Here is a 14350-nt window from a genome sequence, read left to right as displayed (position 1 = left end):
TGAGCCATTCTCCTAAGACTTGGCATCACAAAGCACCTGTTATGCCTAGCCCTGATCTTGTGCCAGACAGTCTGTGAAGGATGAACCAGACCCTCACAGGTCAAAGACCAGTGCTGAGGAACCCTTGAGGGCTGTCTGATGGAAGACCTGCTAAAGAACCCTTGCAGCTGTCAGAGGTAGAGCTACCCCTCAGTCCCCAAGAACACCAGCATCAAAAGGACCAGGTGAAGAGTGACAACACAGTATGTGTCTACAGACCTGTCATCACACAGCTCCTGAGTAAGCAAGCCCTGGCACTCCTTTACTATGAGCAGCCGAGGGTGTGATCTAGGAGGCCACAGTATATAAGGTCTTCCTTCTTCTAGTTGCTGGAAACACCACCACTCTCCGTCTCCTTGTTCTATGGATCCTTGATCCTGACTCTGGTTTCCCCTTGTTGCTGAATTTCCTGTGATACTGACTTGGGATACTGTTTCCTGACCTTGCTTCTGGATCACATTTTGGACCTGGGCTGATTCTCTGTGCTAGACCTTGGTTTGTTGACACTACACTACACCTTGAACCCCTCTCTCATAGGTAGGTGTTTTGGTAAAAGGGCTTCTCTCTTTGCAATGAGATGAAAACCCTCGAGGAGACCCCTGAAGCTTGACAGACCCTAGTATTTTCATGTCTTGTCACCGCAAACTCACTTAAAAAAAAAGAAAGTGGTAGTGTAGTGAAAGTTTGAAATACCGTGTGATATTTCAAACACCAAAATAGATCACTACACAGATCAAACTCCATTAGCCACTATATGACTGCTTGGACATAGGAATGGATCCTGATCAGCTGCTTCTGCTCTGATCACCTTATCGTGAAGGGTGCCATATTCACACTGCTTGGCAAAGGAATGTAGAGGGTTAATAAAATCATCCATAGGTTCATTTTATTTTTGCACAAGTTCATTTTTGCCTATTCATAAATCAGATTGCACCTCACAATGAAATGCTTTTCAGAACTTTCTATCACTTTATTATATTTCTTTAGATCTTCCTCACCAGCTTGAGTGACAGCAGAATATATAAATCAATGTGTTAATCTGCTCCTCTTCAGGTTTGCTTTTTAACCCTGAACTATCTCATGTCCACTGTTGGAGGCAGTATTCCTATGAATACCAGTCTCTGGGAATCATAGGTAGGGAGTGCATTGTTGCACTCAGGTTCTGTTTGCGGGCTTCCCATGGGCATCTGGTTGAATAGAATGCTGGACTAGATGGCCTTTGGCCTGATCCAACAGGGATCTTCTAATGTTCTTATCTGAAATCTCTAATCTGCAGCTCCATTTGGTCCCCTCACTGGGATTGTAAGTGTGCTATACTCTTCCTTTAGTCTATAGAGCATTGCAAAAGGTCTGCATCCTTAAATAGCAGACATTACAGTAAATATAAATAGCTCAGGGGACTGGACCTAAACGGAAGCTGCTCTCATGATGTAGGCCTCCTCTCACCTTTGCTGTCTCTTACAAGGTGTCTCTTACAACTCTTTGTCAGTCACATAGAGGAAATCTGCAGTTCTATCACTATGTATTGTTAGAGGTTCCCAGTCAAAAGATTCTACAATGTATCAAGGCAAATAACTCTTTCAATAAAGTAGTACACCCTGAGCTCTTCCTCATTCTCCAACCTCCCTCCAAAAAATCATATAAGCCAAAGGACAAAACAAACAAACAAAAAGAAACATACACACACACACACAAAGATCTGATACAGCTTTTCAAATAGATTGTTTTTCTCCTCCTCTGTATTTGTTTAACTGGATGCAATGATGGTGACAAAGTCACCAAGATGACAGCTGTAAAAAATTGTGCCCTTTGTTTGTCCTTAACAAGAACATGCAACTTATAGCTTCAGGATTCCATCAGTGTCCAATTAATGTGCCCTTCAACATTGACTTTAGAGATACCTCTATAATAATGCAATCTTGTAGACAATTTGTAGACAACACCTGTTCTTTCTTGCTTTAATGACATAAGGTTTGGCTTAGTATATCATCCAAAACACGACCTATGGTATGGCTAAGCTCTGTCCTCATTAACCACCACTAGTAGCCAAGAACAAACCTTGGCTACAGCTCATGGTTAACAAGTAGAGGGATTAACCACGAATCCCATTTCCAACAACACCGTAAGTCAAACCTTGGGTTAGCACAACATGACAACAAAAAGGACCTAGGAGGATGAAAGAGACTGCAGGCTTCTTTCCAGTTTTTCACACATGGTTTAGCTTGCCATGTCACATGAACCAGACCAATGTCTCCATCTCATTTGACTCATTTGCCACAGACACAATTAGTCTTACAATTCACTGGCAGTACTGAATCACAATCTAATTCAATAAATAAGGAAGGTGAAGGGAAAAAAACATGCTACATACACAAACTTAATCTTTATAAAAACCCAGAGTTTCTTTCTGGAGACTGGTGTTGCCTCCTGGTGTATTTCTGCTATGACAGTACTGGTTATCAAAACTTATAGAAAACTACACAAAGATTTTTAAAAGTTGACAAAGCAAGCTAAAATAAAATAAAATGTTATAGCAAGCAGCTAGTTCATTGCTCCAAAGCATTCAAACATCTGCTTTTATGAAAAGCTGCATAAGAGATAGTAAGAACATGCTGAAGATGTTGAATTTTCCAACGTTTTGAGCTCTAGGAAATGAAACCTAACTGGCAGCTGCTTTGATTTTTTTGTTGATTACTATGTTCTAGTGGCATATAATTGTTACTCATTTGTAGGATCAAATAACCATTAAGACACTTACTTAACAGTATTTCTAATACAGAGAAGTAAAGCCCACACTTGTACATAGCCAGGTCTGGGTGCTTCTTGTTTTTAGGTTTAATAGTTTGCAAAGTAAGTTGTTTGCATTTCTCTAAAAAACTGTAATACTGAGCAATTCTGGAACACATGCCAAATCAACCCCATTTATTTGTGATGCTCACAGAAAAAGACTGTGATATCTAGAGGCTATCACACACTTAGGAATTGGAAATGGGCCATGGCATTCAGGCAAGTTTGTACTATCAACCTCACATCTGCACACTAATAGAGATTCAAGTTTTCCTGTTCTCTTATCTAACTGAAACTGTGCCACTGAAGCACAAGTGAAAAGTACTGGTACACTTGGGGAAATCCCAAGGTACACACAAATACAAAAAAATTGAAGGGAGAGGGAACAAAGGAGGAACTGAACTCACAAAGCAGCCCCTTAATAAATCATTGGCACAGAATGATGAGAGACCGGAGGAGGGGGAGGAACCAACAACTGGCAGAACAGGAGAATAGAACAGACAGAGAAACACACACACACATACACACACCACACACACACACCACACACCATTTATTTATTTGATTTCTTACCCACTCTTCACCCTAAGGTGCCATGCCATGTTACAAAAATTTAAAATTAAATATTAAAAACTGTTCAAAACAAATTACAATCACAGGAATAGTGTGGGTCCTGTAAACATCTCTCTCTCTCTCTCTCTCTCTCTTTCTCTCTCTCTCTTTCTCTGTATGTTTTCAAATTGTTGTAACCTGCCCTGGGACCTCTGGGCGAAGGGCGGGTAATAAATTCTAATTCTAATAATAATTCTATCTATCTATCTATCTATCTATCTATCTATCTATCTATCTATCTATCTATCTATCTATCTATCTATCTATCTATCTATCTATCTATCTATCTATCTATCTATCTATCTATCTATCTATGACACAAATATATATGGTAGAAAGAACCATCTCTTAGGTGGTCCAGGAATCAGAAAGTATCCTATTCAAACAGAGGAGGTTCTCAGGAATGCAAGACAGAGCTGCCCACAGACTTCAGTGAAGAAATTAAAGAATTTAATATGAAACAAACAAAAAAAACCCAGTCAAATGAGGACTGAGAGTGAAAAACTGAGTGGGGGAATGGAATGGAGTAACTGAAACCCTGAAAAGAAGCATCCCACACTGCAGCATTCTGCTGCAGAGTTCTACTTGTCTGATACTATTGCTAAGTTCTACAGTGCCACCAATGTGCATAGTGCTTATAAGGTGAGTGATATACAGTGGTGGCTGGTAAATTCAGCATTTTGCAGGGATCAGTTCCACTCAAGAGCTCTGATCAGGAGCTCCCAAGAGTAATAAAATGCAAGTCCTACTTTCAGCAAGGATTGGATCCATCACAAGCTCCAGTTGGAAGCTCTCAAGTAGAACTAGTCCCAGCAGGGCTTGCAATTGGCACCAAATGTAGAAGATGCCAAAGACAGTCCTTGCTTGCAAAAGAACAATGAGGAGGAACTCCAAGGCTCCCGGTTGTTCCTTTGCAGCCATGGGTTTACGTGTACCACAGGTGTGGGACAGTGGGCATGAATGAGGAAAAACAGTGTTGCAGGACCAAATTAGGATCCCTGGAAGGCCTAATTTGGCCCACAGTCTGGAGGTTCTCCATGCCTGTTTGTCTGTGGCTTATTTCAAAGCTAATCATAGTTTTCTTCTCAAGACATTTTTATTCAATATCATTTATTTTACGGAAGAGAAAAGCCTTGCTTTTAAGAGAAAAGCTAAGCTGTTCATCACATTCAACATGTTCCTCTTGCTCCTCTAGTATTGAATCCAAACTATCCACTGTGCTTCAGGTACCTTCTTGCAACAAGCATTGTTCAGGACCATAGAGTATTGTCTGTTAAAAGTGTATTTAAAGTATATCATTTTAATATAAAACAATAGGTAGAATTAAGTGTTGGCCATAGTCCACTGCTATTGAACAAAATAATGTGCTTCATCTCTTATCCTTTAAAAGGAAAAAAAAAAGGCGGATAGATGAAACACATTTACACTAAGCAATGCATATCCCTTACCTCTAGGACTTTTCCAGTGATGAACTGGTGACATGCTTCACATTTGACACCAAAAAGAACCTGATAGTCCTTTTCACAGTAAGGTGCTCCATCTCTGAAAGTAATCCACAAGATATAAATCAGTTTCTCCAATATGCTACATGCACATTTGATGCATTGGAATAGCTGGGGTAAAGACAAGGTAGCTAGTTTGCAAAAAAACATATGATATATTTAATGGTGTTAAAGACAGCTCCTTATATTTTGTCAGATATATCCCAATATGGCTTTGCTTACATATAATGCTAATCCAGGGATTATTAAAATACGGTTTATTAAACTACGGTTTAGCATTATGTTCAAAGCCTGCCCAGTGGCTTAATTTAACTTTGTCTATTGTTTTGTTGTTGGCTTATGAACCTTGGTTTGGTTTTAACTATGATTTCCTTAAACATAGTTTGTTTGCCCACCTCACTCCTAGCACTCACCAAGCTACAAAAGCATGATGCAAGAGCAGCTGGAAAACAAACTAAACATTGGAGGAACAAGCCATGGTTTGTTTATGTGTGGGCCACTTGCAGTTCATTTGTTGTTTGTTAAAGAAACAATGGCTTAACTTTATGTGTGAAACAGGCCTATGCATACTCACCTCATTGTTATGACTCACCACAAAGGTATTTCTGAGAGTCAGTTTGGTGTACCAGTTAAAGAGTGATGAACTATGACCAAAGAGATACAGGTTCAAATATCTACTTAGCCACAATGCTCACTGGATGACCATCTCTCAGTCTAGCCTACCTCACAGGAATGTTGTGACAAAAAAAAAAGAATGGAAACCCTGTATACTACTCTGAGCTCCGTGGTGGAAGTGAAAAATAAAAACAAAGAAATAATAACAATATAGTATATATAATCAAGTTGATCATTTTTAAATTTATTTATTCAATTTTTATCCTGCCCTTCCTCCCAAGAGTTCCCAGGGCAACAAACACACAAACAATAAAACAATAAAAATAGCTGCAACCTGGGAAAAACCTCTACTTAAAAGGCTTATGTAATAACTCAAAGCAGCCATGAGCCATGTCTCCATATTTTTTATCGTCTAGGAATCAGTAGCTGATGGCATGGTGGGGCAGCAGCACTCATCTGACCTCCGGTCAGCTCCATCGCTGCTGCTTAGCAAGAGGTAGAGGGGGAGAGAAGAGGTGGCAGTAAGATCAGCGCAGTACAAACACACTGGTGGTAGCAGTGGATTAGCTCCACCAGTTCATTTGCACTACACTTACCTTGCTACTATCTTATCTTGTCCCTCCCCATGGTAAGCAGCAGCAAAGCCACTCACCAGAGGTCAGGTAAACAGCGGCACCCCACCACACCATCTGCTTTTGCTAGGAACACTTGAGATAAATGAGATTATGTTTGAACTGATCTGACATCAAGTATTTGCTAAACTACAAAAGCTATCTGAATAATCTTACCACCCCTACATTTTGGATCAGGTGCACAGATATGATAAGATCCCTCTTCTCCACTTTGCAGGACAATTTAAATAACAAACTTATGAAATGGTGACATGTAGACTAGGGAAAGTTATGACTTCTTTCAATGGTGGGTGAATATGGATAACTAGTTACCATCAGGGATGTCCATAATGGTCACATGTCACTGAAAATGGAAGGCTTCACACAAATCTCCCTTTCACCAATGAAGAAAATGGAGATGCCCTGATCAAACAGTTCTATTTTATATTTATTTTTGGTATCACTTTGTTTCCCTTTGTTTTGTGAAATACAGAGAAATCCTTTTCTCCTTTTTTTTCAGCACTAGACAAGTGTCATGGTGGGAAACAGAGATGTAAGGCAAACAGGTAAAACTGTCAATTATATAAATCAAATCGGAAATAAAGGATAGTCTCTAGATTATAGAAGAAAAATTTTATCTGGCCATTTAAATAACAACATCCTGAAAGGCCTTTGTGGAACAAAGAACCTCGTGGATTTCAAACACAGCTGGATACATTAATGACTGCTATTATTTTAATCTGACACCTCAGTTAGGGCCACCAGCTATAAAAAAAATTATCTCCCTTTTATATTGTGAAATATCTCTCTCCTTTCTCACAATCTGAGAAGTGATATTCGATGGGATGATGGCTTAGTCTACCTAGAGAGATGAGTGGCATACATTCATTCCCTTCACCTCCAAGTGATATGGAGAAGATCTGTTTGTACTCTGTTCCACTCAGAAGGTAGAGGTGTGCAGTGATCTGTCACCAAAATCTATTGCGATGTCTTCTGTATTTGCAGACATCCAATGATAGGGGGGCAAAACCAAAGTAGATGCATCCTCTTCTATCTGGTTCACATTATGCTCCTCTGGTAAGAATGAACCCTGCTGGGCAAAAGGACTAATTCTATGCAGTAATTATCCACACATGAACCAAAAGTAGGATTTTTGGTTGCGTATTCACCAGTGAGATCGCTAAGAGATCCTGTAATATAGTTTTGGTACCGGCACTTATTTAAAGAACTGGTTGAGCTGAAAATAAATGAGAAGTGGCTTACTTGCTGATATATTCTCCAGTTAGGACCTTTGCACAGGCCTTGCATTTGAAGCATCCCAGATGCCACTGCTTATCCAATGCTAGTAATGCTTGTCCATTCTTTATGTCTCTCCCACAGCCTGCACAATCTGCAAATAAATCAGCATGCATAGATAAGGTTCATGAGTTCAGCTGACCTGCATTTACTCCCAAGCCAGCCACTCAAAGAGTAAACCAGCCATGGTCACTTTGAAGTAATATAAGACACTTTACATACCCCAACAAGATGCCTATAAGAATTCAAAAACATCTAGCTTAATGTCCAGGCCACATGTGGCAGATATTATTTTAATTTTCAATATATGCAAATATAGCCCTGCCTTTACAGTTTAAATCTCTGAAAGAAGCCAACTTCCAATTTTCTTCCAGCATCACCTAAACACTAGGCAATGATCAATTTTATTTTTGTATATAGCTACTCTAATTGGCACAATTTCCTCCTTCTAGGAGTGGGGCTGACAATCCTTTTTATCTCATCCCTCTCATTGCCCTTTACATTTCAACCCTCTAGATGGCAGTAACTTTCTAAATGTGTCATGAAAAGCTAGTCGCCAGAACACATAGCAGGAAAAAACCCCTCAAATATTTGATTTTTAAAAACCAACAGGGAACCAAAGGTTCATTCTCCATTTCTCTTGGGTGTTGCTAGAGAAAAGATACAGTAAAAGAAAAAGGAAGTCCAACAGATATTTCAGGCAGATAAAAAACCCTGAATGGCTCATTATGCATGGATGCTACTTCAGCACTTGAAGTGGGCACACTTGTCCTGATTTTTTGTAATTTAAAATAAAAAGGAAAAAGTTGTATCAGGAAGAGTGAGTGGATCTACCTTCCCTCATATGGCATCTTAGAGTATATTTTAATAAGGTCCTGCAAGATGCTTCTTGGAAACCAGTAAAGAATTTTAGCCTCCATTCACATAGTCTTCTAACTTGCTTTTCTTACAATCCAGTTCTGTTCTGAATATTGTTTTCTGATTTTAAAGATATTGCAAACAGCTTTATCTTCAGGACAAAAAATAAAAGGAAAAAACAAACATCCATTTTGATGCTTCAATACTCCAGCCTCACTATTTCCTCATCATCCATATATCAACACTCACCAGCTGATATGAAACAGCATTCAATGAACAATGAAAGGGGAACCAGTTTAGTCACCACAAGAAAGGACTAGTTCAATTAGCCAAAAAACAAAACAAAACCCCAAAACAAACCTTATGTGTGTGCAGTTTACACCATTCATGGGGTCTTCTGAGTGTAATTGCCCAGAAAACCATAGGCTACAACAACATTATCTCATGCCAATATGGCTACTAGAATCTCTTGACCTCCTACTGTAATGAAGTATCAATGTACTACAATGAACATTGTGATGTGAGGAGGATTTAGAGCCAGGCTGCAAGTTTTACAAACCCAATTAGATTTTCAATAACCACTGCTTTTTTCCTTTTCCTTTTCCTTGCAACATGCTTTACACAACTTCAAAAGCATGAAAAAAGTCTCCAAATCAATGAAATTATGCCACTGAATATTGGAGTAGATCCTTATACTGCTTATTCTTAAGCTACAATTTTGTTGTAACATCTGGTTGATGGAAAGGATGCTGAACTAGGAGAAACCCTGATCTAAGCAGTACGATGGAAATTGCCTTCATGTCTGACTTGTGTGCTTTCTGCAGATGATTTGCTGGCCAGGTCACTAGACAGAATGTTGAGCAAGATAGACCATTAGTCTGATCCAGGATGACAGTCCTTATATTCAGACAGCAGAGGTCAGGTATCCCCAAATGGTATTGACTCATAGTAAACACAAGCCCTAAGTTGTATATATTTTGGCTAGACTTGAAAGTGCTCCAGGATGATTTCAGAATGTCCTCTTTTGATATCCAAAAGGCAGCAATTCAACTGGCCCCAAGCAATCATTCAAAAATGTAAAAATTGCCCATAGTGGCCAGACATGAAGCTGCTCTGTGTTTTTTCAAAAAGCGAATGTACTCATTTAGAAAATAAGCTTCTATTTTGTCAAGGAATAACTAACTTAAGTTGATTTCATGAACTGTGACAGCATCTTGGAAGTTGGTTGTCTGCCATAAGTTCCCATAAACCAGAGGCAGGGAACATTTTTTGCTTCAGGCGCCAGATCTTTATTTGGCAGCACTCCAATGGATCAACTTTGACAATTGAGCAGGGCAATCTACCTGTCAATCATGATGACATCATATAACTGACACTAGGTTATATGTAAACCCTGTAACAATCCCTTGCACCCCATACTGATTCTTTCAACCTCCAATGTGGAGATTGAAAGGATTAGTGTGGGGTGCGCTTTCCAAGCCTGCCTACACCCCTCTTTCAAGCTTCGCAATCACAGCTTGAAAGAAGGGGTTGCGGGGAGGCTTGGAAAGCCTGCTCTGTGCTGATCTCATTGATATCAGAAAAGGGTCAGAGCTGGGTGGGCTTTCCAAAAATCTGGGTCTGTTTATTTTGCTTTGTGTGCAGCAATGAAGTGTTTTATATATTCTGAAGAAGAAGAAGAAGAAGAAGAAGAAGAAGAAATGATCATTCAAAGGTGACCATTGTGGAATGGAACTATCCATTGGTCTATCATGTGCATACCGAATTGGGGGGGGACTCCACAATATCATTTATCTATATTTTATTTTGATAAAGAAGGCTATAGATGAGATCCCATATTCTGAAATGCACAATAACGCAGAGCCCATCAGTCAAATAGCATCAGGGAATAAATTTGTAAAAATGCTTCAGAACCTTTTTTTTTTTTTGCTAAGAGCAAAACAAATCCTTGCCAGCAGCTACAGAAGACCCTTGTCATTAAAAGTGGCATGCATACAACAAAGAGACTCAATTTCCTCAGGGAAATGAGCTTCATCTTCTAAGAAGTAATGATCAGAGACAAGTTTTACTTGACGTCCAAAGTAAAAGCCCATTTTTTGAATTGTGAAAAACAAAGTGCTTGGTTTCTTTCAAATAGTTTAAATGTTGATGCAAATTCTAGTTATATGGCAGTATACACAGAATGATTTGCACAGATAATTTCCCCCCCAAAAGCAAATTGGTTGTATCTTTTTGTAAAGTTACTTAAAATAATGTTATCAAACTAAAAAGCTGAAATAGATGGAAGTGGGGAAATTATTGTCTCATTATTATTGTGGTTTTCAAGCTTTCTACGTCTGGAAACACTTTCCCCATCAACTTATGTCCAGATAATCACTGGTGCATCTGCCACAGGAAAAAATCATGTTCCAGAGGATTATGGAGCATGTTCTAGAGCTGGTGAGCCTATTGGCTCATAGCACCTTGTGAACTGTGTGTGAATTATGGCTACCTATTTAAGGGCAGGGATGCAGTACCTGTTGCCCTCCAGTTGTTGTAGGACTACAGTTTCCATCATCACTGACAGGAGCTGACTGGATGTGAAATCCAACAACATCAGGAGGGCCACAACATCCCCATCCCTGTGCTAAGGGATGGTCAATAGGATGGAAAACTGTCAAAGCAGCTTGCTGGACAGTAATTTGTTGTTCTTATTATTTATTTATTTTTTCTTTATCATCACTGCATAATTCTCTAAAACACATTCTCTAAAACACATTTTGAAAAGCACCATTCTTAATAGTTTGCTGTTATCTGTTGGTAGTGTGGCAAAAACAATTGCTGTTTGGGTTCTTTTTTCATTCCAGAAGAAAGATAGATTTAGGGTCCTTCAGCTGGCTAGGCTTCTCACCTTTCCCTGTGTTCTTCTCTACCTAACTTCATTCCATTGTGACCTGATATTCTTAGGGAAACGGACCTTCTTCCCCTCCTTCCTGTTTACTCTTCTTTGACTGTCCAAGGAGAGAGGAGACATCTTTGTCTTTGTTCTCTCTCCTGAAACATGAGGGCAATACCCAAGTCTGGGCATTGTGCCTCCAACTTAGTTAGTTGCAACTAAGTATGCCTTTCGTATCCACTATGCATTTCTATAAAAAAAGCAGCTTTTCTTATTTTACTAAGTTTTAAGTCTCAGTGATTTAAATGCAGGGTAAAACACTGCTTCTTAGGTAAATACACACACTGGCGCACGCAGCTCAGAACACTGAATTAGTCTGCATACACATGTCCCTGGGCAGTTGGGGAGTATTTGCGGCCAGGGGTTGAAGCCTTGACCACCATTTTAGAGGAGAACAGCAGTCAGGCATCACATGGAAAGTGAGTGTGCGGCATGGTGCGTGGGGGCAAGGCATCAGGGCTTATTTAAGCCCACGCCAGCCCCCTAAACCTCCTCTTGGTGTGTCCTGTTGCTATTGTGTGATCTGAGTCACTTCGGGGCAGAGTAGGATTTTTTTTCTGCCCACCCTTATTGGTGGGCAGGTTTTTTGCCTACTCCACACTGTGGTAGTGGGATGGAACTGGGTTAGGGGCCGTTGTGGTTACTAGGTTATTTTGGCTAAGTTAGTTATTTTGACTATGTTAAGGTTAATTCCCCAAGTTGGTTTAGGCTGTCTGGTCACTTGTGAGGCAAGGTGTGGGAAGGGAAGTAGGCAAGGACAGCTAGGTGGCCCCCTTAGGCACCTTTGGAGGTGACTGGTGGCTCCGGAGCCCTGCCAGCCAGGGCTTTACGGCCCGGGGGGCAGATACGGGCTGCTTTGGGGGGCAGTTTATTTCATCTACCTGGAGTTGTAGGGCCCTGGGGGGTGGTGATGTAGAAAGGCCCCCCTGCTCACCGACAGGGTGTGGCGGGGATAAGGGGAAAGCAGAATGTCTTGCCCTTGGCCCACCAGGGGCTGGTCACCCGACTGCTGTATTGCAACTGCTTGCTTATAGAGAGTTCCTGCACCTGTGTTTCCCCTCTGCAGGTTTAGTTTAAGGAGTTTGTTTGAGGTTTAATCAAGTGGCCCTTTGTTCCACCCAGCTTGCTGTGTCTGTGTATTATTTCAACCCTCGGCCACATCAGTACTTAATATGAAGATTACTTGTAACTCAAATTGACACTTTTTTGGCCACACATACAGCTCTTAAAAGTTCAGTTTTGTGCTAGCATATTCAAATGTACGGCAACTGGAAGAAATCAAATGCAGTATTCTGCTCCTGGATAGTCATTGTGCCTTGTGGTTAAGGAATATATAGCGCAACTAGTTCCACAGCAAGGGGTAGCATACAGTATGATAGGATGTAGGAAAGGCATAGTCACAACTAGTAGAGTTCTAGGCAATTAGGGATTAATAATCAACCATAGGATACACGTCCATGCACTAACTGTGACTATCTGTAAAAATACACAATACACAAAATATACTGTCAGAATTTTGCCTTGTAGATGTATGTTTCACCTGAACAAATAGCATGCACTTATTTCAGTGAGTTGTTAGTAAGGCCTATCGCAATGCAACATAATGAAAAACATGAGCCTCAGAGAATCTCTGCTGTCTTTGGCCTTAGTGCAGCAAAATATTTAGGGCACTGTATTAGAAGAATATGAATGCCTCAGAAGTGCCTTTTCAACAGAAGCTAGTACTGCAGGGAACATATCTAAAAGTGAGCCATTGCAGAGAGATTACTTTTTTGTGTAACCAACTTGGATTCACATTAACCATTCATTACTGCAGTATATTTGTATGTGATGCTGGATATACATTAAAACACACATATCTAAGACAAGAGATATATTTCTCAAATCATTCCAAAAAGAAACAGGCCAGAGTCAGAAAATGGGGAAGAATGTTGATGTTGCTTGGGCATCTAATCTGACTGGTCTGTCTTTAGCCAGTGCCTCCAATAAACTGATTTTTATAAGAAATCTATTTTGGCACATCAGAACTGACATTCACCATAAGCAAATGTCATGCCCATATAATCACTTTCACTACGTGCTTTCTAGGTTATGTTCTTACAGTTTATAATGTACTGACACTTTATTTACACCCTCTTTTTTCAATTTAGATTGACATTAATACATACATGCATATTTAAACACACACACAAGTTGAAATCAAAAGATTAACCATTTCTCTGTGCAGACTTGTAAAACAGGAATTTGAGAGACCTAGAAACCTGGGAAAATTTATCCTGGGAAAATGTGTATTCTGCAATGGCTACTATGAGAAATCAGAGAGAGATCTATTTCATTCCATTACTCACAATATTCCCTTGGTCTCAGTTGATCTAACATATGGAGGAACAATTGAAAGTCTAGTAGCTCTGATTTGGTTGTTCAACTTATTGTACAAAGTGGCAGGATGGATACTTTACTATATAATCATTAACCATGTAAAAATGTACACTGTATTACTATGTGTTACCATGATTGGCTTAAGATGACGTGCAAATCAGGCCCATGACTCAGTTGAGACATGATGCCAACTAGTGGTCAAGAAAGCTACCATGGTTTTGCCCTTATTTACATGTAAATACTGGCTGTGTACCTGAAATGAGAAACCATAGTTTTATTACTGGCCAGCAAACCAAAATCAGTGAAATGGGTTTCCAAACCATAGTCTGTGCTATGATTTGCTGTGATGTCTGAATCGGTAAACTCTAGTTACTGCCACTCCTTCCAGAGAATGAAAAACTGAGCAGACAGAAAAAGCAAGCAGACAAATGCAACTATTGTGGCCCAGTATTCAAGACAGAAGTGCAGTAATCTAATTTTCACTGCAGGATGGAGAACCTGTGGTCATTCAGATGTTGTTGGATTCCAGCTTCCATCAGCCCCAGCCAGCATGTCCAGGGATGATGGGAGCTGTGCAGCAATGTCTGAAGGGTTTTACATTAGCTACCCCTGCTTGTAGTTCTAAATACCAAGAGAATGTTAAAAAAATGAACATTTGTGATGACTTAGTAGCTTTTCACTGAGCATGATATTGTTTCCATTGTTCTCTTTACCCA

The 14350-nt window shown here is 39.9% G+C and overlaps 1 protein-coding gene across 1 annotated transcript in view; it reads right to left on the bottom strand.

Moving 5' to 3' along the window:
• Positions 1–14350, bottom strand: part of ABLIM1 (actin binding LIM protein 1) — a 261923-nt gene that overhangs the window by 128862 nt on the left and 118711 nt on the right. Inside the window, exons 5-6 of the mRNA XM_061635919.1 lie at positions 7430–7556; positions 4887–4980 (exon numbers count right to left, since the gene is read on the bottom strand). Coding sequence (XP_061491903.1) covers positions 4887–4980; positions 7430–7556 — 221 coding nt within the window. The remainder of the gene's footprint in view (positions 1–4886; positions 4981–7429; positions 7557–14350) is intronic.

The sequence above is a fragment of the Rhineura floridana genome, chromosome 7, assembly GCF_030035675.1.
Source record: "Rhineura floridana isolate rRhiFlo1 chromosome 7, rRhiFlo1.hap2, whole genome shotgun sequence".
Classification (NCBI taxonomy): Eukaryota; Metazoa; Chordata; class Lepidosauria; order Squamata; family Rhineuridae; genus Rhineura; species Rhineura floridana.
Note: the sequence above shows the minus strand (reverse complement) of the source record. Positions and strands in the feature narration are given on the sequence as shown.